We start from the raw sequence: 27,483 nt of genomic DNA, 5'->3' as shown, positions 1-27,483 counted from the left end.
AGATTTCATCACCCTACTCAGAACAGCATGCAGTTTAAAACTGACTGTTTCTGGAAGTTTCCATTTAATATTTTCTGACCTTGGTTGACTACAGGTAATGGAAATCACAGAACGTGGAACTGCCAATAAGTAGGGGATTTCTGTAGTAGGTAACAAATTGGAGGTCAGTGGGTTCGGTTTTCAAACTCTTTACCCCAGTTTTAAGATTTGGGGTATTTGTAATAAAAAAGGAATGTGTGGCAGACATTTTTCTGCGCCCGGAGCTGTGGGGTCTGCTCTCTGGAGAGAGGCTGGACGGCCCCATCCTGTGGCGCCATCCTTTTGCGGGTGTGCGCGTCCTGCTCAGTGGGCAGCAAGCCTCAGCTCATGGCCTGGCCTCCTGTTTGTTTTTGTGGCCAGTGAACAGCTTTTACATTTTTTAATGGCTGGAAGAAAGTGGCAGGTGAAAATGTTATGAAATTCAAATTTCAGTGACCATATTAAAGTTCTGTTGGAACACAGCCATGCTCATTAGTTCGTACGCCAACTGTGGTTGAGTGGTTGTGACAGAGACCTCACAGCCCACAAGTGCCCCAGATATCTCCTGTCTGACCCTTTATGGGGAATGTGTAACATCCAACAGCAGTGAGGCACACAGGCTATAATTGGGAAAGATGTTCTGGAACCTTGGTATCAAACATCCAGTGAAGGTAATGATCATATTCAGGAAAAAAGTACTAGTGTTTTCACATGTCTGATTATTTACTGTTTCTTCATTGTGTACAAACAAATAATTAAAAAGGAAACAGTAAGTTTTAGGGTGGTACATTTCCGACCTCCTCCTCATAAGTCGCGATAGTTACTATCTGCATGAGAATAAAGTTAAGCTGCTAGGAGATATATAAACTTATTTCTTGAAAACGTAAAATTCACAGATCCATTTTAAATCCGATCTTACTTCTTAATCCATGTAGATAGATTTTTAGTATTCCAGTCACTTCTGTAAATCTTTTTTTGTTGTTTTGTTTTGAGACGAAGTCTCACTCTGTCGCCCAGGCTGGAGTGCAGTGGCGCAATCTTGGCTCACTGCAAACTCTGCCTTTCGGGTTCGCGCCATTCTCCTGCCTCAGCCTCCCGAGTAGCTAGGACTGCAGGTGCCCACCACCACACCCGGCTAATTTTTTTGTATTTTTAATAGAGACAGGGTTTCAAATAACCCTGTTTTTCCAATCTCATATAGTTTCTCATATATATTAGAATAAACTATATATACTATATATATAGTCACACAAAGCTGGATTCATTTAAATAGTATACAGAATATGTGCAATTAATTCAGTGCTACAATTGCCCATCTATCTTTTAATCCATTCCAGTTAAAACATAAGCGTGTATATTTGAATTAATATTCATTTGATTTAAATTTAAAATAAAAACAACCAGATTGTCTTAGGTGTTTTAGTGAAGGAGATGAGAAGACAGATTTCCTACCCTTGGACTCGTTTTAATTTGTTATGTTCATGTAACTCATGCCAGGACTTCAGCTTAAATCACGATTATCAAATAATTATGTGACTTTTCTTTCTTTTAGCAGAGACAGGAAAATGTCTAAAGGACTTTAGAATTTTGTGAGAACATGGTTCAAATCTTTGAAAAATATTCTTCATGGCCATGTGTTTATGTGTAAATAAGTCTGTTGATATTAGTGTTTCCATGAAGGGATACCCTGTTGTTCTCCTGAGTAGAAGCTGTGAGGCGTCCCTATTTTAACTCTGCCATTGAATATTAGTCCTGGCTTAAATTCTCCTATAATTTCACACATGCACTAAAAGGGGGCTTAACCCCTTTAAAAAATAAATGGATAGAGGAAGAGTATATGTCAGATGTAACATATGAAATTCAGGGTACGTTCTCTTATTAATTAAAACTAAGACTTGGATTTTAAGTGATTTAGACAGCTTTGTTACGAAAGGTATGCTCGGATGAACCTAGTTTTTAAACTTTTCTTTTACTTTGTTTTCTGATCTACCAAAATAGATGATGGTCACTTGTATAATGAAGAAATAGTGAGGAAGCCCTGTAAGCCAGTGCCTCCTACGAAGTGTGCATCAGCGCCGACTCGGCTGCCACTGTCCACCTTCAGCCCCGAAGAGCCTTGTGCCCCTGGGGCCCATGGTGGTCACAGCTGAGGCTCAGCCATCATCCCTGTCGTGGCAAGAGTCCTTATTTTAAACTGTTAAGGGTTTAGGTGTCATAAGAAAGCAACAATTTGCCATAGCTGTGGTAGACAACACCGTTGGATTTGTGGTGAGAAAGTCAAGGAGTGACTGTGATCACTACGTGTGGTCTCAGTTAAAAACTTCAGGGACGTTAGTGTCTTTTCGGATTTCCTAGTGAAATTTCTCATTAATGTACAAAGCACCTGGGGAGAATTTTGAAAGTGCTTTCTGTTAAGAAATGACCTTAAACAGATGGATTTTTAAGCACTGTCATTGCACCAAAGCATTGGGGTATCCAGTTACTCTGTTGCAGTAATCGAAGCCCGTAAACCACAGAGAAAATTACAATCTTGTGGATTTTGGAAAAGATCAATTGCTTTATTTACTGTGTGAATTAATTGATTGCCTGCTTTTTATGTAGACTAGAAATAGATAAAAATGGTTATCTTGTGCAATTTCCTTTTACTATTCGAAGTAGTAATTTGACCATACTGTGACAGTTTATTACAAGGTTGACAGATGTTTTAGATTCCTCTCTACCTTTTTAACCTTGAATACTTTCTTTGTAGAAGCAACTATTTGGATAAAGCATCCAGTATCTTTGAAAAAAATACCATTTAATTATTAAGATTTCTGACCTGCTTTTTCAGTTTCCATGAATACTGACCAAAGTCTCTAGAGAAGACGGGAGATGGGCACGTAGGATTTGAGGATCTTGAGGAGGGACAGATAGTTTGGGAGATGACTAGATATTTGATTATACAAAGATCAGAAGGCACAAATTTGTGTTGGTACCAAATTATATTTAAGTCACTCTCCTGCTAAGTTCAGCAGCCCAGCTGTGGGGACGAGCAGAGATCCCCCCTGGTGTGGAGCGGTAACAAGTGCTCCATCAGATCCTCGTGCCTTACAGTTCTAAACATGTAAACGCCGTGTGCCTGGAAGTCTCGTCCACTGTCAGGAATATTGTCCCTAATACTTTTTCTCATGATAATCTGATACTATGAAGACGTGGTTCTGAGTTACTTTTCCCCAGGCCCCACAGAAGTGCTTCTCTTCCCTCCAGTACAGGGTACCAGTCTTCTTGGAAAGCACTGAATGGGGCCTTGGGTTCTCATGGGCCCCACCTCTGTGTGTATTAGAACCTTGGACTCCCTTTGGTTGTGCTGAGTGTGAACCAAAATTTTCTGGGCAGTTTTAATTTTCTGCACGTCTTTCTGACCATTTGCGCTGACTTTAATTCATATGCAGAGAGAACAATATAAAACATTTTAAATATTTAACGTTTTTAGTGTTTCCCCAGACCGAATTATTTGAATGCAGGCCACATCTGCTTAGGTAAACCTGTACTATGCTGAGCGCTTCTAAGTAAAGGTGTGTTGCTTGCCTAAACGCTTCTAGAAACCAGTTTCTGATTACTCTTGTGATGTAACTAATAAGAGGCGTCTCATGTTCTTGTAGAACCGTGGTTCTCCTGTCCTTTTTGCCTTATCTGTTCCATTTTTGAGATTGTGTTGATTTTAGACAAGGAAACAAAGCTACCTGCTTAGATTTTTTTCATTTCATAGGCTTAACGTAGAACTAGCCACATGGTGTAGGAAGGTTGGTGTTTTCAGATGGCCAATGAACGGGTGACCCTGTCACTTAGGTGCCTTCTGAGGCACGGCGGGGTTGGACCCCACCTGTGCTGGTGGGGCCTGCTCCAGGGCACACTCTCGATTGCTGTGCCAGTGACTCACATTCCTTCTTCCTTCCTCTTTAGTTGTGGTCTAAGAGAGGGAAAGAATTCTTCCCTGCAACCAGCCATTGCTTCCAGTAAGAATTTTGTGTATTTTGTTTTTTCCTTTTTAAAATAGTGCCTAAAGCGTTACGCAGCATTGAGCAAAGCTCAAATCCTTCTTGGAATGAGGAAGAATCTTGAATAAATGAACTTGATTGGCAAGTTCATGATTTCATGTTTAGTGGCATTTTGTTTCTAACAGAATCATTTTATCCATTTATCTTTAAAATTTTCCTTAAAGGTATTAAATCAGCAATGTCTCAGGTATAGCATCTTTCTTAATATTTTCTGAGACATTACCTGTCTAAACTTATTCTAGGTTTTTATTTTTAAAAAGGAATGAGTCAGCAGAATTGTTACTGCATGTTTCAGTGTTACTAATGCTAATGGAATTTTTTTTTTTTTTTTTTTTAAGATGAAGTCTCACTCTGTCGCCCAGGCTGGAGTGCAGTGGCGCAATCTCAGCTCACTTCAAGCTCCGCTCCTGGGTTCATGCCATTCTCCTGCCTCAGCCTCCTGGGTAGCTGGGACTACAGGCGCCCGCCACCACACCCGGCTAAGTTTTTGTATTTTTAGTAGAGATGGGGTTTCACCATGTTAGCCAGGATGGTCTCGATCTCCTGACCTCGTGATCCCCCCTCCTCGGCCTCCCAAAGTGCTGGGATTACAGGTGCGAGCTACCGTGCCCGGCCAATGCTAATGGCCTCTACGTTCCTTGTCAAGTGCCTGCTGTACTTTTTTTTTGTAATTAAAAATGCTTGTATCAGCCTGGTGCAGTAGGTTGCTCATGCCTGTAATCCCAGCAGTTTTAGAGCCCGAGGCAGATGGATCACTTGAGGCCAGGAGTTTGAGACCACCATGGCCAACATGGCAAAACACTGTCTGTACTAAAACTACAAAAATTAGCCACTTGTGGTGGCGGGCACCTGTAGTCCCAGCTACTCCAGAGGCCTAGGCAGGATAATTGCTTCAACTTGGGAGGCGGAGGTTGTAGTGAGCTGAGATCCTGCCGCTGCACTCCAGCCTGAGTGACAGAGTTAGACTCCATCTCAAAAAAAAAAAAAAAAACAAAAATGCTTATATCGTGCATAGGACGTGGAATTTATGAACAATAAAATCCTATGCAAGTTCAGTGATTGTTAATACTGGTCTTCAAGGAGAATGTTGTTTGAAGAAAGACATTCCTTTTATTAAATTTTTGTTTTAAATGTTAGCTTTCAATTTTTTTATGTTTGGAAATGGGAGGAATATGATTTAATTGGCAAGAAAATTTTGACCGTTTATGTCAATTCCATCCTGTATACTTCAGCGTGGCGTAACAGGAAGGCCTCTGGAGTCCTTTGGGTCTGGATCTCTTTATTCTACCTGTTCCCCCGAGGCATTCTGTTGTCTGTTAGATGGAGCCACTAATTGTTCAGAGGTTCTGGTGAGGATTAAACAAAATATCGTATGTAGAGTTCCTGGAGCACAGTTAAATGCTCTTTGTATATTTGGTTTAATTTTTCTAAACAAAACAACTTTGGTAATAGCAGCAGCATATCAGAATCTAAAATATGCCTTTGTTCTTTTAAAAGGTAACATTAAAGAGATGTTTGCAGGGTGTCAACTCAAATATAATAGAAACGAATAATCGTACAATGATTATTTCTAGTTCATGGAGATAATATAAATATAGAAATTTGTTTTATAATTAGAACTTAAAAGAGATTTGAGTCTTTTTTTTTTAAGCCGAAAGATAAGATTTAAAACTGAATATGTGTTCCTATGTGACTGAGGACTGTGTTTTCTGTGATCCCTGTGTGTCCCAGTCTTTCTCTGTGATGTTTTTGCTACTTTAGATTCTGTTTTATGCAACATAAGCAAATGTTTATGAATATGTATTAGTGAGAAGCAGAGTTTGACTTAGTGAACAGATTTTAAAATTTGGTAACAGATTTACTTTGTTCAAATTTGATATATTCTCTTTCTCATTTTCTTTGGCACATTGGAATCATCACTCATAAACGAAAACCTCAGAACTATTGAATGTCTTGGGCTACCACTACTATGAGACAGCTAGATTCTAACACAAGCCAGTTAAATTCTAACACAAGCCAGTTCACTTGTATTCAAACCTTATTTGGGCAGAGGGTTTCTCTATTCATTCCAGAACAGAATGGGGCACTACCGGCAGTTCCTCCCATGCTCCTCCTGCAACTCTGCCTCACTGGAGGCGTGGGTGCCTCCTCCTCCTATGCTCCTGCCCGTCACTGCCTCACTGCAGGTGTGGGTGCCGGCTTCACCCATTCTCCTGCCCATCAGTGCCTCACTGCAGGTATGGGTGCCGACTCCTCCGACACTCCTGTCCATCACTGCCTCACTGCAGGTGTGGGTACCACCTCCTCCCATGCTCCTGTCCGTCACTGCCTCACTGCAGGCGTGGGTGCCGCCTCCTCTCACGCTCCTGCCCATCAGTGCCTCACTGCAGGCGTGGGTGCCACCTCCTCCCATCCTTCTGTCCGTCACTGCCTCACTGCAGGCATGGGTGCCACCGCCTCCCACTCTTCTGCCCATCAATGCCTCACTGCAGGCGTGGGTACCGCCTCCTTGCATGCTCCTGTCCGTCACTGCCTCACTGCAAGCGTGGGTGCCGGCTTCACCCATTCTCCTGTCCATCACTGCCTCACTGCAGGCGTGGGTGCTGGTCCCATGCTCCTGTCCATCCTGAGGCTGTCCAGGAGCCCACCAAGAGACACCTCATTAGAACAAAAGGTGCTCCTACTACCCAAGAAATTCCAAGAGATTTAGTACCTTTGTATGGGGAATCAGGGATGAGAGACCAAATATTAGAACAAAAGATTCTCCTAGCACTCCTACCTACAAAGGGTTTTAGGAGTTCTATGTTAGGTACTAGGGGCAGAGACCAAATATATGTATTTCTTGTTATTTCACACCTGGCCAACCCCAGCTCTTATACGGCTAGTTTCTTTCTTTCTTTTTTGTTTGTTTGTTTGTTTGTTTTTGAGACGGAGTCCCCGGCTGGAGTGCAGTGGCGCAATCTCAGCTCACTGCAACCTCCACCTGCTGGGTTCAAGCAATTCTGCCTCAGCCTTCTGGGTAGCTGGGACTACAGGTGTGCACCACCACGCCTGGCTAATTTTTTTGTATTTTTAGTAGAGACTGAGTTTCTCCATCCTGGTCAGGTTGGTCGCGAACTCCTGACCTCGTGATCCGTCCGCCTTGGCCTCCCAAAGTGCTGGGATTACAGGCGTGAGCCACAGCACCTGGCCTACGGCCTCTTTCTGAATCTTCCATGGACCCTTCCAGGCAGCAGCGGACTCTCCTTCCTGTGCCGGCACTGTTCTCCCTCCCTGGCTGGCGGCCACGCCTCCCACACCAGCCCCTCCTCCAGCAACAAGCCTCCAAGGACAGCAGCAGGTCTCATTCCCGCTGGATCTGGAGGAAGTGCTTGATAAATAGATTCTTCAACAGAACAGTCAACACATGTGCAGGAGATTAAATACGGCCCAGTGACTAATAAAATCAGAACTCACCTTATTTTTGCTGTGATATATGACTGAGTAGAGAAGCTTTATTATTATTACATAAGTATAATTCTGTAGGTGATTCTGGTACTGGTATGTTTAGCTTTAAGGTGTTGCTCAGGCGTTAAGGATGACAGGATGAGCAGGACTTTACTAGCATACTGTCAGACCAAATTTGAGAAGTACCAGTAAACTTAGAGAAATCTAATGTTAGAGAAGGAAGAATGTTTTCATTTTGGAACATTTTTTACAGGAGTCATTTTATGATATTTATCTTTAAAACTTGGTGTTCCAAAAAATTTTTCTTTACAAATCAAATTTGGAGTAGATTACTTGGTGTAAGATAATCCTGTTTCCAAGTATCGTTTTCATCTAATATCATTAAAATATGGTTTAATTAATGAAAATTGCACTTTCACATAATTTTGGTCATTTGTTATATAAAAATAGTACTCCTGTATTAGAAACATTTTCTTAATTTTAATCCTAAATTACAGAATTAGTTCATGCTTATAAGGATTTCAAAAGTATAGAAATACAGAGGGAAATGTAAGAGCTGAGTTTCCTCATTACTAGTTTTGTACATATTCTTGCAGACCTCTTTTCTGTGCATTTATTAGCATGTGTAACTTACATTAGAACATGTTTCTATACACATGCATATGTGTACGATATTTTTAAAACTATATGGCCCCTTAATTTTTTTTTTTTTTTTTTTTTTTTTTTTTTTTTTTTTTTTTTTTTTGAGACGGAGTCTCACTCTGTCCCAGGCTGGAGTGCAGTGACACGATCTCGGCTCACTGCAACCTCCGCCTCCCGGGTTCTCCTGCCACAGCCTCCTGAGTAGCTGGGATTGCAGGCGCACACCACCATGCCTGGCTAATTTTTGTATTTTTAGTAGAGACGGGGTTTCACCATGTTGATCTCTTGACCTTGTGATCCGCCCGCCTTAGCCTCCCAAAGTGCTGGGATTGCAGGCATGAGCCACCGCGCCTGGCCAAGGATGTTTTATTTTAGCCCCAATGGCAGAGAAAATATATTCTTTCTCTTTTTTTTCAATCCAGAGAGAGGGTCTCACTCTGTCACTCAGGCTGGAGAGCAGTAGTTCAATCATGGCTCACTGCAGCCTGGAACTTCTGGACTGAAGTGATCCTCCCGTCTCAGCTTCTGAGTAGCTGAGACTGGGACTACAGGTGTGCACCACCATTTTTTTTTAGAGACAGAATCTCACTATGTTGCCTAGGCTTGTCTTGAACATCTGGCCTCAAGCAGTCCTCCTGCCTCAGCCTCCCACTATATTGGAATTACAAGTGTGAGCCACCGCGCCCAGTCCACGTTTTTTTTAAATAGGTTTTCTTTTTTTTTTTTTTTGAGACAGACTCTCCCTCTGTCATCCAGGCTGGAGTGCAGTGGCACGATCTCGACTAGCTACAACCTCCACCTCCCAGGTTCAAGCGATTCTCCTGCCTCAGCCTCCCAAGTAGCTGGGATTACAGGCGGGTACCGCCACACTCTGCTAATTTTTGTATTTTTAGTAGAGACGGGGTTTCCCCATGTTGGCCAGGCTGGTGTTGAACTCCTGGCTTTAAGTAATCCACCCGCCTCAGCCTCCTAAAATGTTGGGATTACAGGAATGAGCCACCATACCTGGCCCTAAATAGGTTTCTTTTCTCCTGTACAAACCCTTCTCCAGTATCCAGGCCCTCCCTGCAGAATTTTAAGGGGGATCCCCATCTGGGTGAAGGTGGGAGACGGTACGGAGGGGAGCCAAGTAAGGAAGAGTGTCTCTTGGCTGGTTTGGGCCAAAAGAGAAAAGCAAAAGGAAAGAGTGAATTTTATTTTAGTTTATATTTTGTTACTTTATTTTGTGGAGTCTCATTATGTTGTCCAGACTAGGGTGCAGCACTAATCACAAGCATGATTCCAGCACATTGCAGACAAGCTCCTGGGCTCAAGGGATCCTCCTACCTCAGCCTCCCGAGTACCTGGGACTTGCAGGTTTGCGCCACCATGGCTGACCTGGGCAGGGTAGAGGCTCAGCCTAAATTTCCAGGACATGGTGATAATATACTAACTAGAAGCATGTTTTTTTAAACAAGGTGAAGGTCAGTTTTGTATAATCTATGATGTTTCAGATTCCAGTGAATTTCCTCTGGACAGTGGGGTGCAGGGAAGACTCTGATGGCATTTTCCACACTCGAATTTTCTGCTTATCATGTTCTCAGAATGTAAAGAGCTGGGGTGCCATGCATTTCACTTTCCCTCCTTGGAGACCAGTTTCCAAAGCTTTAGAGCAGAGTGTTTTAAAGAAGCATCATGTAAACATAGGACATATGATGGGAATATGAAATTGCCTGCTTGACATTTTATTTACAGTTGTTGGGAGTTAATAAGTCATATGTGTGTATTTTCTTCCTAGGTTCATTTTCCAGACACTGAAAGAGCAGAATGGCTAAATAAGGTAAGATTAGAGTATACCAAATACCGTCTATCAGTGGAATTGGAGGATGAGATACCATCTTTCCATATTTGGGAATTTGCATGTTGGTAACATTTGAGCTCGTTTGGACTTTAGTGGGTTGGCTTCTGCTCCCCAAAGACCTCAGTCATAACAAATGCATTTCTTTTCTTTCCAGAGAGTGAGAACTGTCTCTTTGACTTGAGAAAAGTATAGGCATGTGCATATTTATATCTCTGGCCATGTGTCTTCTTTTCTGAACAGCCAGGGCTCAAATCTATTTTATAATAATCATAAGTTTTAAGAAACATTACAAAGAAAGAAATAACTTACAAGAAACTGAATAATCGATAACAATCCTTTTTTTTTTTTTTTTTTTTTTTTGAGATGGAGTTTCACTCTTGTTGCCCAGGCTGGAGTGCAATGGCGTGATCTCAGCTCACCGCAACCTCCACCTTCCGGGTTCAAGTGATTCTCCTGCCTTGGCCTCCCGAGTAGCTGGGATTACAGGCATGCGCCACCACACCCGGCTAATTTTGTATTTTTAGTAGAGATGGAGTTTCTCCATATTGGTCAGGCTGGTCTCGAACTCCCGACCTCAGATGATCGCCTGCCTCAGCCTCCCAAATTGCTGGGATTACAGGCGTGAGCCCCTGCACACAGCCAGCAATCATTTTTTTAAAGGTTATGTTTTTAGAACAGTATACCTTGAATTAGATCTGTTTTATCTCTGTATTTCGTGCATCTTTAGGGCTACACAGTGAACTCAGATGTTGATAATGATCACTTTAAAGTGCTGGAAGTTCATTTGTCATTAAAAATATAGGTGCTTATTAATATGTATACAGTTGAAGAACTATAAATATTACTGTTGTTTTCAGCAACAAGTTGAAACCACAGGACTTTTAGAAATCGTTACATGTGCTGACATACTTACACAGAATATTTAACCAGAATAACTAGTTCCTGCAACGTATTAGGTAATCAGTAGTTGGTTTTTCTAATAACCTTTTAGAATTTAGATCATGTTGATTTTGCATAACAAGAAGATCCTCCCCCCTCTTTATTTTCAAAACCAGGTTTGGTCCATTGCGAGAGTTTCTCACGAGCACTCGTGTGTGTCATGCATTATAGCATTTTGTTTACACTGAGTTCTTTTTCCTTTCCAGACTGTAAAACACATGTGGCCTTTCATTTGCCAATTTATAGAGAAGTTGTTTCGAGAAACTATAGAACCAGCTGTGCGGGGAGCAAACACCCACCTCAGCACCTTTAGTTTCACGAAGGTCGACGTGGGCCAGCAGGTCAGTGGTGTTCTCTTAAGTATCCTCACATGTGCACACAGTCAGACTGCTGTGAAAACATGAAAAACACATTTTTTTGTTTGTTTGTTTCTTCTTGAGACGGAGTCTCGCTCTGTCGCCCAGGCTGGAGTGCAGTGACACTATCTTGGCTCACTGCAGTCTCCGCCTCCCAGGTTCACACTATTCTCCTGCCTCAGCCTCCCGAGTAGCTGGGACTACAGGCACCCGCCACCACGCCCGGCTAATTTTTTGTATTTTTAGTAGAGATGGAGTTTCACCATGTTAGCAGGACGGTCTCGATCTCCTGACCTCGTGATCTGCCCGCCTCGGCCTCCCAAAGTGCTAGGACTACAGGCGTGAGCCACCGCGCCCAGCCAAAAAACACATTTTCTTTCCATTTTTTTTTTTTTTCAGACGGGGGCCTCACTATGTTGCCCTGCTTGGCCTCAGACTCCTAGGCTCAAGTGATCTTCCTGCCTCAGGCTCCCAACTAGCTGGATGTATGTTTTTTAAACAACTTCGATGAGCCCAGTGGCTCATGCTTGTGATCCCAGCACTTTGGGAGACCTGAGCTAGAGACCAGCCTGGGCAACGAAGTGGGACCCCGTCTCTGCAAAAAAGTTTCAAAGTTAGCTGGGTGTGGTGGTGCACGTGTGTGGTCCGGACTACACGGGAGGCTGAGGCAGGAGGGTCACTTGAGCCCCAGGAGGTCGAGACTGTGGTGAGCCATGATCGCACTACTGCATTCCAGCCTGAGTGACAGAGTGAGACCCTATTTCAAAAACCAGACAGCTTCAAATTATGTTCTGAGGAAAATTGTTCACCAAGAAGGTCTACCGGGTGTACCTGCATTTCCCACTCAGGCTCTGCCTCCAGCCGCGGTGCCTTTTCCCGTCTGTCAGGAGGCCGTCCTGCTGCCCTCTTGCCCTCACTGCCCCTTCCCATCTCTGTCACTCAGGCTCTGCCTCCAGCCATGGTGCCTTTGCCCATCTCTGTCTGGAGGCCGTCCTGCTGCCCTCTCGCCCATGGTGCCCCTTCCCGTCTCTGTCACTCAGGCTCTGCCTCCTGCCACGGTGCCTTTTCCCATCTCTGCCGGGAGGCCGTCCTGCTTCCCTCTAACCCTCACTGCCCCTTCCCATCTGCCGGGAGGCCGTCCTGCTGCCTTCTTGTCCGAGGTGCTCTCTTGGCCATGTCAGCCTCCGTCGCATGGCTTCTCTTTAACACTGACATTTTCCCCTCACGTGTCTTTCTGCTCCGTGTTCTTCTGTCAGCACGCCCTTTTCGCGCTAGTTTTAAGTAGTCTTTCCTGTGAGAGAGTTTGATACGTGAATTCATGCTAAATGTGCAGTAATTGACATGTTTAAGGTGTTTACCCCTCTCGGGATGTTAAAAAACAGAACTAATGACTCTAATGCTGGTAAGGTAGGTACACCATTCATTACGTAGGTGGAAGGAAAGACGAATTTTGTTAACGGAGTCACGTTATGTAAAAAGGAAAGCTCTACTTCCTAATACCACTTCTCATAAAAGCCTCAAGTGTACATTTAGTTGATCATGGGAAGCTTTTCTTTTTATTTTATATTTTTAAATCAGTGTTTAAGTAGCAACAGTCCAAGGTAACATTTTTTTATATGCCTAAAGACTCAGAACGTGAGAGTTCTTATAAACACACACACAGTCCGCACATGTTGGTGCACGCACAGCAGAGTAAGCACACAGACATCCCTGCACAGTGTGGTTCAGGGTTGTGATAGATGTGGCTGCGGGAGGGTCTGGCATGGCCACTGTGTATTTGTCACCTGTTAGTGGGCACCCGTGTCCACCCCATGCTCTCCAGGGTGCTGGCCACCTTTCTCCGTCAGAGCTGACTTTCTATGTGCAGAGAATGCTCTGTCTCAGAAGCAGTTACTCCAGACCCAGTGCCTCCTGTGCAGCCTTACATGTGACACCTGCCTGTATGTGCTGCTGCTTTTCTTGTGGCATGCCTGAGGCGTGGCCGTCCTGTGCAAGAGCCCGTGTCTCTACACAGGACACCTGCGGGACGAGCCCGTGTCCCTACACAGGACGCCTGCGGGACGAGCCCGTGTCCCTACACAGGACGCCTGCGGGACGAGCCCGTGTCCCTACACAGGACGCCTGCGGGACGAGCCCGTGTCCCTACACAGGACGCCTGCGGGACGAGCCCGTGTCCCTACACAGGACGCCTGCGGGACGAGCCCGTGTCCCTACACAGGACGCCTGCGGGACGAGCCCGTGTCCCTACACAGGACGCCTGCGGGACGAGCCCGTGTCCCTACACAGGACGCCTGCGGGACGAGCCCGTGTCCCTACACAGGACGCCTGCGGGACGAGCCCGTGTCTCTACACAGGACGCCTGCGGGACGAGCCCGTGTCCCTACACAGGACGCCTGCGGGACGAGCCCGTGTCCCTACACAGGACGCCTGCGGGACGAGCCCGTGTCCCTACACAGGACGCCTGCGGGACGAGCCCGTGTCCCTACACAGGACGCCTGCGGGACGAGCCCGTGTCCCTACACAGGACGCCTGCGGGACGAGCCCGTGTCTCTACACAGGACGCCTGCGGGACGAGCCCGTGTCCCTACACAGGACGCCTGCGGGACGAGCCCGTGTCCCTACACAGGACGCCTGCGGGACGAGCCCGTGTCTCTACACAGGACGCCTGCGGGACGAGCCCGTGTCCCTACACAGGACGCCTGCGGGACGAGCCCGTGTCCCTACACAGGACGCCTGCGGGACGAGCCCGTGTCCCTACACAGGACGCCTGCGGGACGAGCCCGTGTCCCTACACAGGACGCCTGCGGGACGAGCCCGTGTCTCTACACAGGACGCCTGCGGGACGAGCCCGTGTCCCTACACAGGACGCCTGCGGGACGAGCCCGTGTCCCTACACAGGACGCCTGTGGGACGAGCCCGTGTCTCTACACAGGACGCATGTGGGACGAGCCCGTGTCTCTACACAGGACGCCTGTGGGATGAGCCCGTGTCTCTACACAGGACGCCTGCGGGACGTTTTCAGTGTTGACTTTACCTTCAACACCTAAAATGGTAACCACAGATGGGGAAAAACATAATTACAAGTTAAAGTGCCGTGTGAGTGCAGGTTAAAATCCCAGTGACAAGTTAAATGCTGTAAAGCAGGGGCTGCATGCTCTGTCTGTACATGGCCAAGTCATACATGTTTTAGCTCTGACTCCACCTTAAGTCTCTGTGGCACACTGTTCTGCTGTCTCTCCCTCCCTTCTTTCACAGCCCTTTAGCCAAGTGAAAACCATCCTAGCTCCAGGGCTGTAGAGTCAGGCCAAGGGCCACATTTAGCCTGTTATGCCCTAAGTTACAGCATGTTCATGTTTGTGGATATTTAAAATTCCAAGCTCACCTGGGTTTATTTTAGGAATAATTTAATTATGTTTGAGTTCCTTCACACACACGTTAAGTTTGATACCAGCTGAATAAGAAGGCCTTGGAGAATAGCAAGAGTATTAAGAGGAGTACTGATTCAATAAAGATAACTTTGGCATTTTCACCTACTGTACCAATGTCTTACAAGTGGCAAACCCAGGCTTTCTGATGAAGGGACGCATAGAATGGCATGCGGAGTCCTGTGCAGGGCCCTTGGCCAGACTGTGTGCTGACCAAGACCTCGGGCAGCTCGGCAGTGTTGCCTTCTGGTGTTTGTCCTTCGTTAGGTAATGCCCAGTCATCTGGAGTGGGGTTGGTCCCTTCATCTCAGTGTCATTTGGGGAGTATGTTATCTGATGTACATCATGCCTGCCCCATTTTCACTTATTAGCATAATGTGATTATGTTTTTAGTGCAGTCTGTACATGGCTTAGCTAGTGCCATAAAGAAAAAGCCTGGGAACTTGGGAGCATAGGAGGTGTCTAGACTCTAGGTAAAGGCTTAGAGTTGGGTTCGACAGCTAGGTGAGAGGTGTGATTTTAATACACTCGAACTTGTCAGAGTAAGCAGTAGTGCTCTAAAAGTAAGGTGCTGCTTTCAGTTTTGAGACAGGGTCTCACTCTGTCACCCGGGCTGGTGTACAGTGGCGTGATCACCACACACTGCAACCTCAACCTCCCGGGCTCAAGGGATTCCCCCTACCACAACCTCCTGAGTAGCTGGGACTACAGGTGCGTGTCCCCACGCCCGCGTCTCCACTAAGGCTGGTCTCAAACACTTAGGCTCAAGTGATTGTTTCACCTCAGCCTGCTGAAGTGCTGGGATTACAGCTTTGAGCCATCATGCCCAGCGTTTTGTTTGTTTTGTTTTTTTTAAGAGATGGGAGTTCACTCTGTTGCCTAGTCTGAAGTGCAGTGGCACAATCATAGCTCACTGTAGCCTCAAACTCCTGCTCTCAAGCAGTCACCCCATCTCAGCCTCCTAAGTAGCTAGAACCACAGGCGTGCGTTCCCATCTTAGCTTTTTTTTTTTTTTACTTTTTGTAGAGCTAGGGTTTCACCATGTTGCCCAGGCTGGTTTCAGTCTCCTGGCTTCAAGCAATCCTCTGCCTTGGTATCCCAAAGTGTTGGAATTACAGACCTGAGCTGTCACGCCGGGACATGAAAGTCTTAAGAAATGAAAAATTTTGAGACATAAAGAATAAATGAAAGGAAGTTATGTTTCAAACATGGTAGTACTAGGATGGAGTACTGGAAAAGGGTCAAGTTAGATGCGAAGAGACGAGAGTAAGAGGCTTGAAAAGAGCACATATGTATCGTTACATGTGCTGACAACAGCAATCATGCCCAGTGCTTATTAACTGCTGTGGGCAAGGCATGCACTACTGTCTTGACATTTATTTTGTCGCCTAATTTCACAGTAATCTCATGAAACAGAGGCCATTGTTTTTCTGCAGATCACAGGTGAGGAAGCTGAGGAACAGGGGTTAAATAGCTGAAAATCAAGCCGCACTCTGTTATGAAGGCAGAATTTTAATTCCTGTTGTAGTCTGAAATTTAAAGCTTGTTCTCTTTATGCTGTGTTACAAGGTTTGATTTTTTTTTTTAACCTCTGTATTTTAAAATAAGCTACTTCTTATTTCAGCCCCTCAGGATCAATGGTGTTAAGGTATATACTGAAAATGTAGACAAAAGGCAAATTATTTTGGACCTTCAGATTAGGTAAGTTTTTATTTGTTGTATTTGTGTCATGGTTAATGGCGTGTAATGTCACTTAGCTGCACCTGTAAGGTGGAGGATACAGAGAGCACACGTCTTACCTGCTGTCGGTTGGAGTTCTTGTTAGACATCCAAATATTATTTACCTTCTGGGTCTCAGTTTCTAATAGCCTCGATAATTGCCATTCATAAAATGTGTTAAATAAAAAGAAGTTAAAGACACTACAAGAAAACTATGGACCAATATTCTTTATGAACATTGATTTAAAAAAACACTTAACAAAGTACTAGCAAACTGAATTCAGCAGCATATTAAAAAGATTTTACACCATGACCTAGTGGGATTTATTCCCAGAATGCAAAGATGATTCAGCGTACAACAATTAGTTGATGTAATACACCACATTAAAAGGAAAAAACCGAATCATGTGATTATCTCAGTTGATGGAGAAAAAGCATTTAACAAAATTCAATACCCTTTCATGATAAAAACACTGAATGAACTAGGAATAGAAGGAAGCTAACTCAACATAATAAAAACCATATAAGAAAACCCCACAGTTAACATTAGACTCAGTGGGCTGGGTTTGGTGGCTCACTCCGTAATCCCAGCAATTTGGGAGGCTGAGGCGGGCGAATCACAAGGTCAGGAGATTGAGACTATCCTGGCTAACACGATGAACCCCCGTCTCTACTAAAAATACAAAAAATAAGCCAGGCGGCCGGGCGCGGTGGCTCACGCCTGTAATCCCAGCACTTTGGGAGGCCGAGGCGGGCGGATCACAAGGTCAGGAGATCAAGACCACGGTGAAACCCCGTCTCTACTAAAAATAGAAAAAATTAGCCGGGCGCAGTGGCGGGCGCCTGTAGTCCCAGCTGCTCCGGAGGCTGAGGCAGGAGAATGGCGTGAACCCGGGAGGCAGAGCTTGCAGTGAGCCGAGATTGCGCCACTGCACTCCAGCCTGGGCGACAGAGCGAGACTCCGTCTCAAAAAAAAAAAAAAAAAAATAAGCCAGGCGTGGTGGTGGGCGCTTGTAGTCCCAGCCACTCTGGAGGCTGAGGCAGGAGAATGGCATGAACCTGGGTGGCGGAGCTTGCAGTGAGCCGAGATCGCGCCACTGCACTCTAGCCTGGGCGACAGAGCGAGACTCCGTCTCAAAAAAAAAAAAAAAAAGTTTTACTCAGTGGTCAAAAGCTGAAAGCTTTTTCTTTAAAATCAGGACCAACTGCAAGGATGCCCTCTTTCACTACTTCTCTTCAACACAGTATTGGGAGTTCTAGTTGGAGCAGTTAGGCAAGAGAAAGAAATAAAGGGCACCCAGGCTGGAAAGGAAGAAAGACATTTTATGTGTGTGTGTGTGTGTGTGTATATATTTGGTTTGTTGGTTTTGTTTTTGTTTTTGTTTTGAGACAGGTTCTTGCCTTATCACTCAGTCTGGAGTGCAGTGGCGCAGTCTTGGCTCACTGCAGCTTCGACCTTCCAGAATCAGGCAGTCCCCCCACCTCAGCCTCCCGTGTAGCTGGGACTGCAGGTTCATGCCACCATGTGTGGCTAATTTTTGTATTTTTTTTGTAGAGATGAGGTTTCACCATGTTTCCCAGGCTAGTCTCTAACTCCTGAGCTCAAGCGATCTACTCACCTTGGCCTCCCAAAGCTCTGGGATCACAGGCATGAGTGACTGCACCCACTGGAAGGAATTAATCTTTCTCTTTACAGTTGAGATGATCTCATATGTAGAAAACCCTAAAGATCCCACCAAAAAAAAAAAAAGAACTCTTGGAACTAAGAAATAAATTCAGCACAGTAGCAGGATACAAAATGAACACACTAAAATCAATTGCATTTTTATACACTAGCAATGAACAATCCCAAAAGAAAATGAAGGAAGCAATTTCATTTATAATAGAATCAAAAAGAATAAAATACTTAGGAATAAACTAAGGAGGAGAAAGACTTGTACACTGAAAACTAAAATATTGCTGAAAGAAATCAAAGAAGGTACAAATAAATAGAAAAACATTCTATCTTAATTAATGGATTAGAAAACTTAATCTTGTTAAGATGTTACTACTACCTAAAGCAATCCCAGATTTAATGCAATCCCTATAGTCATGAATCCAGTAAGCAGTCACCATCCAGGATATATAGAGAACTCCTGAAATTCAACAACAGAACAACCAAACAGCCCTATTCAAAAATGTGGAAAGAACTTGAATAGACATTTCTCCAGGGAAGATACACAAATGGCTAGTAAGCATGTGAAAAGATACTGACCATCACTAACCATCAGGAAAATGCAAATCTAGACCGTAATGAAATACCACCTAACAACTATTAGAAAGGCTACTATCAAAAGAAACCCAGAGAATAACAGGTGTTGGTGAGATGTGGAGAAATTGGAACCTTTGTGCGCTGTTGGTAGAAATGTGAAATGGTATAGCTGCTGTGGAAACAGTTCCTCAAAACCTTAAACGTAAAATTACCATGTGATCCAGAAATCCCACTTCTGCGTGCATACCTGAAAGAATTGAAAGCCAGGACTTGAGCAGATATTTGCACACCCACATTCTTAGCAGCATTTTTTACAATAGCTACAAGGTGGAAGCAGCCCAAGTCTGTGTGGGCCGATGGATGGATAAGCAGAATGTGGCCTATATGCCTGTGTGCCTTAAAAACATGGGACTCCTGCTCCGGCTGCCACGTGCTGGACCCTGAGGACTTTATGCTGAAGGAAACAAGCCAGACACAAAGGGACAGCGTCTGTGTAATTCCACTTGTGTGAGGTGCCCGGGGGAGTCAAACTCATAGACACAGAAGCAGAATGGTGGTTGCCAGGGCCTGGGGGCAGAAGGAATGGGGAGTTAGTGTTTAATGGGGAAAGGGTGTTCATTTTGCAAGTTGAAAAATGTTCTGGAGATGGCTGGTGGTGATGATTGCATGTTATGGATGTGTTTAGTACCACCGAGTTGTACACTTAAAAATGATTATAAGGGTACGTTTTTTGGGTATTAATTTATTTATTTATTTTGAGACGGAGTCTCTGTCACCCAGGTTGGAGTGCAATGGTGCGATCTTAGCTCACTGCAACCTCCGCCTCCTGGATTCAAGCAATTCTCCTGCCTCAGCCTCCCGAGTAGCTGGGATTATAGGCATATGCCACCATGCCTGACTAATTTTTATATTTTTAGCAGAGACAAGGTTTCCACCTTGTTGGCCAGGCTGGTCTAAAACTCCTGACCTCAAGTGATCCACCTGCCTCAGCCTCCGAAAGTGCTAGGATTACAGACGTGAGCCACCTATGCCCAGCCAAATTTTTGTGTATTTTAATACAGTGTTTTACATTGGAAAACAAAGAAATTGAAGAGCTGCCAGCTACCATGCATAGCATAATAAAAATGGGCTTCCTTCCCCCCACACCCCCCATAGGGTCTCGCTGTGTCCCCTGGGCTGTGGCTCAAAAGTGGGCTTCTCTTGTCTTTCATCCTCGTTCTTCCTTGAGCTTGCTCAGGGCTTCCTGCTCCACGTGGGGCCTCACAACACACTGTGTGTGGTGCCCAGTGAGTACTGTGCACTCAGAACAACACGTGGTGTCTAGCAGCTCAGAGTTGTGTGCTTTTTTTGATCCTTTACTAAAGATCATTTTATTAAAGTGGTCATTGAGTTTCCAAAGTATTTAAATATAATGAATGTACAAAGTTGGTACCAAGTTACCTTTATTTCAGAAAGAAGCATAGACTTTCTTTAATCTAATATGGAAAAATCTGCCTCTTTAAAATATTTGGTGCTAGGGCAAACACCATTGTCATCAGTGGAATAAAAGAGGACACCCACGTATGTCTCAGGTCAGGCTGTGCCCCAGGAGGACGGTCCACCTCCAGGAGGGTGGCCCACTGGGCTGGTACCAGGCTTCATGAGGGTCGGAGCCTTGTGCGCTTATCCAGTGTCGCCAGCACCGAGCAAGTTTGAGTCCGTCAGTCAGTGGACGCCATTCTGAAGGTGCAGTCTGGTTTCATGGTTAGCCCCCATAACATGTGCCGAGTGTCCCGCTCAGATTTATGTCTCTGAACAAATATGCATTCTGCTTTGTTGTGAGTTCCAGACAAGCACTTTAACTAAATTGGCAGGCAGTAGAGATGGGGAAGGAATAATTGAAAAGTATTAGAAAATAAAATGATCAAGGCCGGGTGCAGTGGCTCATGCCTGTTAATTCCAGCAGTTTGGGAGGCGGAGGCGGGTGGACCCCTTGAGGTTGGGAGTTCGAGACCAGCCTGGCCAACATGGTGGAACCCCATCTCTACTAAAAGTACAAAAATGAGCTGGGCATGGTGGTGCACACCTGTAATCCCAGGTACTTGGGAGGCTGAGGCAGGAGAATGGCCTGAACCAGATAGCGGCTGTTGTGATGAGTCACCATCGCGCCACTGCCCTCCAGCCTGGCCAGCAGAGCAAGACTCCATCTCAAAAAAAAAAAGAAAAGAAAATGATCAAGTCATAGAATGAAGAAAAGGAAAGTTTTTTTTATAGTTTTGTAACAGGTTATTGGTGATTTTACCAACTAGGTAGAGAGTAATTCTCAATGAGAAGAATCTGTAGGCCTTGGCGTTAATACCAGGACAATAAATACTGGAAGAAACTTATTCCAGATTCCTTTCATTACTATTTTGCTTATTTGCTTAGACATTCCCTTTCTAGGATTTATCAAACTTCCCCACAGACGTTGTCAGGTCAGAGTGTGACATCCTGCCTCCAGGGCCGAGGGTCGGGGCAGGTCCTACACTAACCCACGCAAAAAGTGTTTGACATTTCATGTTTATATTAAAAATAGATGCATATCTTGCCTTATAGCGTTATGTTTGTTTCATATTAATATCTGAAATGACTTACTTATTGAGCAAAATTGAGGCCCCAAACAGATGCACTGTTTCTAGTCTTTGGTGTCATAGAGGCCTAGGGCACTGAGAGATTTTTCATGATTGGGAAGCAAGATGTGAAATTTATTTGTGTGAAATAAAATTAAACTTTTTAATGTTTTAAACATCAGATTTATAAGGTAAAGAAAACTACATTGCATCAAAAGTCTGCTTCAGAAGTTGCAGTCTGTTATTTACATCTTCTTTTGAACATCGACATTTCTATTTAGTTAAGATTTTTATATGTAAGACCAACAACAACCACAACCATTGATTGATTGATTGATTGATTGGGAGTATTCCTCCCAAGGTCAGAGCAGTATTGGATCTGATAACAGCCTGAAGACCTGGAGCGGTAAAATACTATAATCTGATGGGCCGTATTTTACTATTTTTACCTACAATCTATTTGCTTGCTTTACTATCATTTTATTCAGATTATACATCTTGCAGGTCTATAGTGATGAAGAGAGTAGTTCATTTCACTCACATTATGTAATGCAGAATTTTTTCTTTGTTAGTTTTGTAGGAAATTGTGAGATTGATTTGGAGATCAAACGATATTTTTGTAGAGCTGGTGTGAAAAGTATCCAGGTAAGTTTTTTGGTTTTTGTTTTAATTTTACAGTTTTCTAAAGTTCTCTAAGCTGTATTCAGAAAGAAAATTAGGAAGTTTTTCTAGCTTGGAATTTTTTTGACGTTCAGTTTTTAACTGTAGGTCATAGTTGAGAGAAATAAGAAGTCAAGTGCTCAAAAGTTACTAAGATGCGCAAGCAAACTCCTTAAGTGGCCCAGGAGAATTGTTTTCTATTACATATTTTGGTTTCCTGTTTGAGTTTAGATTCATGGTACCATGCGGGTGATTCTGGAACCGTTGATTGGAGATATGCCCTTAGTTGGAGCTTTGTCTATCTTCTTCCTTAGGAAACCAGTAAGTCAATATTTATTTCATTTTTATTTTCCCATTCGGTGACAAAAATACATACCCGTGGAAGAATGTATAAAGTGGAGAAACAAAATTTTATCAACTCGCTGTTGTCCCTTTCTGTTGCATGAATCTTGTGGGAGTTTTTTGTATTTCTTTGTGCCTTAACTGATAGCTTATCTCCTGATAAACAGCTCTCTTTCCTGATTATAAAAATGTTACAAAAATTTGAAAACGTGGACTTCTTCAGAAGTGTAGGTCTTAGCTCACATTTTATTCACCACCTCACTGAATATGATTTATAGATATTTGCTCATTTAATCCTCATAACTCTATAGCTAAATATTAACGTTGTTTTCTTTTACTGTTCAGAAACTGAGATTGTGAAAGTCTTATTTTTCCAAGTCACACAACTAATAAGAGCCTGGATACAGATCCAGTTTAGTCTGATACAGTGCTCATGTTCCTGAACACTTTGTTGAGAAGACTAACCTGTAAACCTCCCTTTTCTCCCCTCCAGAGATAAGGGCTACCGTCACTTGCATGCACCTCCTTCCTCATTTGGGATGTGTTTAATGAACTGTACATACAGTTTCATATACAGGTTGAATATTATTGGAGATGTTTAGGACCAGATGTGTTTCAGGTTTTGTAGTATTTGCGTTAGATTCCAGTGAGTATTTGCTTTGAGCATGATGCTAGTACTCAAAAAGTTTCTGATATTGAAGCATTTTGGATTTTTAGATTAGGGATGCTGAACGTATACTGTGTTGTTGTTGTTTTTTTAAAGTTAATACTATTTTAATGCTATTTATTATTTGTTAATAAATACTATTTGTTATTTCCCACAAAACCAAGACAACAGAACTGTTACTCCTGCCAAACAGACTCCTTCCTCCTTCTCTGGGCACCTGTAGCCTCTGGCCAGCGTCTCCCTTAGCTGCCCTCCGTGTTCATTGTGGTCTGGGTCATCTTCTCCAGGTGCACACTGCCCATATGGTTGTCTGTATCAACCCACACCTCACTACTCCCTGCCTGTGCCTTTTCCTTTGCCACAGAAGGCTTTCTTCACCCCTTTTGTTTCACTTACTTTCAGCAATTTCTGCACAGTTATTGTTAGCTCTTTGAAAGCAAGGATCATAACTGTCTCCTTAGAGTTTGGTAAATGAATGATGCAAGATGTGCCCTTGATGAGTCCTGCATGTAGGTACCTTCAACATCATATGTAATTTAAAGTAGGAATGTTAATTCATATAATTTGATTCAAATAACTTACTAAAAATTATTATTTGGCTTTTAAAATATGGGTTTATATACACCTGTCAAAAACTAGTTTACTACAGGTTGTACTTTTTCTGTATAAAAACAAAAGAATTAAGTGTCATCACTTTCTGTTATGAATAAAATAATTGTTCTGATTTTCTTATTACTGAAATAAATGGGCTTATTTTGAATCGATTTTAAGTACACGAAACATGGGAACAACCAAAAACTCCTAGGTCATCTCTGTCAAATTTTACTGTTAAAATTAAATTTTACTATTCAGGAAGTTAAGAGATTCATAAGATTTAAAATTCATGTTTGTTTGTTTGTTTTCACATACCAGTTATTAAAGGTCCAGTGTGTTTAAGAAACCAGCTTCATTAGTGACCAAAAAAACCTCAGTAATCTTAACAAACTGCTAAGTATTTTTAACTTACCCATCTTTAGCCAGGGACATTTTTAATAATTTAGAGAAAGACCTTTTTAAAAAGTGGCAGAATGTAACAAAATCCAAATCTTTAAATCTTCTTCAAAATTTAATAGTGCTCTTAGTTTGGATCTTCCATAGATGACTGTACTTTTAAAATAACATATTAACTTCCAAATGAAATTTAGTGCTCAGAAAAGAAGGATGGGGCTGAAAAGTGCAGAATCACTCATTTCCTTATATGGTGAGTAAAGTCATCAAACGTGTGCTTCAGTGAAAAGGAAATTTTTCAGTTTCTTTTACTGGAAAATATGAGAACAGGGTTTTCTGCTGGCTGCCAAGAAATTCCTCCTTATCCTGGTGAAAGATATTTCCAGAAGGGTTTTTATTTTGTGGTTTTTTAAATTTCTTTTTACTGTTTGGATGATTTAGAAACCCTTACGAAACCTTTATACATTTTTCTACTTGTTGGCTTGCTTAGTTTTTATAATGTAGAACTTGTTGAAGGAAAAAAACCCTAAACATTGCTGAAGTGACGAAGTTGGAGTGTAGGTGAAGAAGGCAGCACAGTGCCATGGTTGAGTGACAGATGTGTGTTGGACAACCTGGTTTTCCACTCTTAGTTCTTCCTCTTACTGTAGCCTTCGCACAGCTTATTTCTCTAAGCCTCAGTTTTCGCATCTGTAACATGGGGATGACAGTAATACCTACTTCACACAATTAAATCTGAAAATTAAATGTCAATGAATGTAAGCTGCTTAGTACAATACCTAACACATAGTAACCTTCAGATTTTAAGAAATTAAATATTTCTCCTACATGTAGGTTTAGTCCTGACACTGGAGGCGATTTTTTTTTTGTTTGAGACGGAGTTTCACTCTTGTAGCCGAGCCTGGAGTGCAATGATGCAAGCTCGGCTCACTGCACCCTCCGCCTCCCAGGTTCAAGTGATTCTCCTGCCTCAGCCTCCTGAGTAGCTGAGATTACAGACGCCCACCACCACACCCGGCTAATTTTTTTGTATTTTTGGTAGAGACAGGGTTTCGCCATGTCGGCCAGGGTGGTCTTGAACTCATGACCTCAGGTGATCCACCCACCTTGGCCTTCCAGAGTGCGGGATTACAGGCGTGAGCCACCGCACCCAGCCACTAGAGGTGAATTATCGGTAAGGAGAAAAGCTTGGATAAGTGTTCTGGTGTTTGCCATTGGCTGTGCACGGGGAGGCGCTCTCACTGGGTAGTTGTTGGGCAGCATACAGCTTAGGGGTGTTTCAGAGCCCTTAATCTTGTTTAGATTTATCCCTCGAGTAGAGGGGATCCAGGAGGTCTCTCCCAAAACTTCCCTTAGAAATGGTCCTAGGCTTACCCCAAACATGTTCATCCACCCACGTTCGGGGGCTTCAAGCCCAATGCGGAGGTGCTGCCTGCTGGCATCTTTTGAACCATAGATTCCGTTTCTTCCTCTGTATAATGGAAACAGTGTCTTCTGTTATGAGAAGAAATTGAATCCTATTAGCCAAGGACTCCAGAAATTGATGTGCTTTAAGGAAATGGGGATTAAAAAGGAGAGGTATTTATTTAAAAAATAAAAATAGCATATATTGGTGTCTCATGACATGTGTACAGGGGACTGCAGTTGAGTCTCAGGAACAGAATGGAACCAGGAGTTTGAAAGCCTTCGTGACTGTCTCCACCTCTGCTCGCTCTCCTCTTCCTCTGAGACTAGCTTCACCTGGTAATGCAGTCCACGTGTGGAATAGCATGCCTGCCAGCACTTAGAGAAAGCATTGAGTCTTCCTGCATCCTCGGCCTCTCCCTCCTCTTCCCTCCCCGTTCCAGCTGGATCAAATACCCACCCCTGGACCAGCTGTGGGTAGGAGGGTTGCAGTGTTTGAACAGGGCTCCCTGAAGCCCATTCTTACAACCTTGCAGATGAGGCTGCAGTGAGTTCCAGAGTCAGGGCCACAGGCACATCCACAGACTCAGAGCACACATTCGTAACTGGGAGTTTTTGCAGTATTTATCCTGCTGTTTTCTCCGACTTTCTGGGATCTGACTTTCTGGGTTTGATGTTTGTATTATTTTGGACAGTCTTGCCCACCCCCAGTAGAGGGGGTACAGAGGAGCTTCCTGTTGTCCTGGTCCATCCTGAGTCTTGGGGCCAGAGCTCTCCCAGAGACCCTGCCCCTTCCTCCCTGTGCCTTGTGTCTTTGGCGGGTCTTTTGCAGGACAGAGCCTGCACCTGCCCCAGCAATACAGGCTCTCTACTGGCCTGGGACATTGTCCTACCACGTCCTTAAGGGACCTCTCCCCAGCTGCAGTGGGTCCTCAAGGTGCTTCTCTCCCCCATGGCTTCTGTCCCTTAAGGTGGAAGGTGGGGTGGGGCTTGCTTTGTGCCCTTCTACGGTGGCAGCTGCCTCCTCCCGGGCTCCTCTCGATGGGCAGTGTCCTCCCTGAGGCTGTCTTTGCACACCAGGCATGCAGGTGCTGCCACGCGATATGCACACCTCTGTGGTTCTCTGGCTCACCCACACTTGGCCTGTGGCCTTTCATTAGGATCTGGCTGGAGTCATCTCACTTGTTTTGGGGGGAACTCGTCCTCCTTCAAGTTCAGCTCACTCCTGCCTCTCCTCCCTCGGAGCTGCCTGGAGGGAGGGATTTCAGGCTGGCTGGTGGCTCAGGATGTCAGCTCTCCTGTGTGGTCAAGAACGAAGCTCTCAGAAGTCCTGGGACTTACAAACATAAGAAAAACATTTTTGAACTTTACTGACAGCCCAGATCCGCTAAATAAAAAACTGGAGAAAGGTGGGAGCCCTGAGTTTGTATTTCCAACAGACTTTCCAGGTGATTCTTGTTCTGAACTGTGGAGCTGGATGCACCCAGGACGCCAGGCATACAGCACGTGGTCAGGTGCCCAGTGGCTGCCCTGGAACTGTAAACATTACCACACCCATCACAACGGACTACAGAACGTGGAGAAAAGAGGGACTACAGAACGTGGAGAGAAGAGGGGCACCTGTGCTGTTCATGAAATATGTGGATACATCTGTGTCGTTCCAGTTGAAACCTGACATTGCTTTCTGATCATGGACCACGGTACACGTTCTGTTTCTCATAGAAGAGTCACAACAGCTCAGAGGTGACTTCCTGTCCTTTGGAAATGCGTGTTCCACTGGCTTTTCAGTTTCCTGAAATAGCTCAATCCTCCAGAGGCGGAGGCTCCCAGCATCCTGAGGCACGTGTCAGTGGGGAAGGAGGGGCACGCTAATTTTAGTTGCTTTTCCAAAGGCGCCTTCTAAAGCCAGGCCTTTATCGGGCCCTGCTGGTGGCTTCTCCGTGATGCCCTCGTGTGGACCTCAGACTGGGCTTTGGAGCCTCCCTGTCTCACACACCCATTTTGTCCTTCCCACACGCTTGTTCTCTCTCACGCTTGCTCTCACACTCACACTTGTTCTTTGACACTTGTCCGCACTCATTCTCACACACATGTTCTCACACGTTTTCATTCTCACACATTTGTTGTCTCGGACACACATTTTCACACTTGTTCTCACACA

At 44.2% G+C, this 27,483-nt stretch overlaps 1 protein-coding gene across 11 annotated transcripts in view; it reads left to right on the top strand.

The window, feature by feature from the left end:
• The window catches only part of ESYT2 (extended synaptotagmin 2), a 101,378-nt gene that overhangs the window by 21,593 nt on the left and 52,302 nt on the right, over positions 1-27,483 (top strand). For 10 of the 11 annotated variants that reach the window (XM_045388048.2, XM_015448364.3, XM_045388047.2 and 7 more), the window contains exons 2-6: positions 9,922-9,963; positions 11,130-11,264; positions 16,329-16,405; positions 21,835-21,907; positions 22,154-22,243. In XM_045388048.2, the coding sequence (XP_045243983.2) occupies positions 9,922-9,963; positions 11,130-11,264; positions 16,329-16,405; positions 21,835-21,907; positions 22,154-22,243 (417 nt within the window). Of the gene's footprint in view, positions 1-6,118; positions 6,293-9,921; positions 9,964-11,129; positions 11,265-16,328; positions 16,406-21,834; positions 21,908-22,153; positions 22,244-27,483 lie in introns of those variants that run through there. The other variant, XM_074036499.1, reaches the window with a different exon arrangement.

Source organism: Macaca fascicularis, chromosome 3 (assembly GCF_037993035.2).
Source record: "Macaca fascicularis isolate 582-1 chromosome 3, T2T-MFA8v1.1".
Taxonomy (NCBI): Eukaryota; Metazoa; Chordata; class Mammalia; order Primates; family Cercopithecidae; genus Macaca; species Macaca fascicularis.
This window is presented reverse-complemented; position numbering and strand designations above follow the sequence as displayed.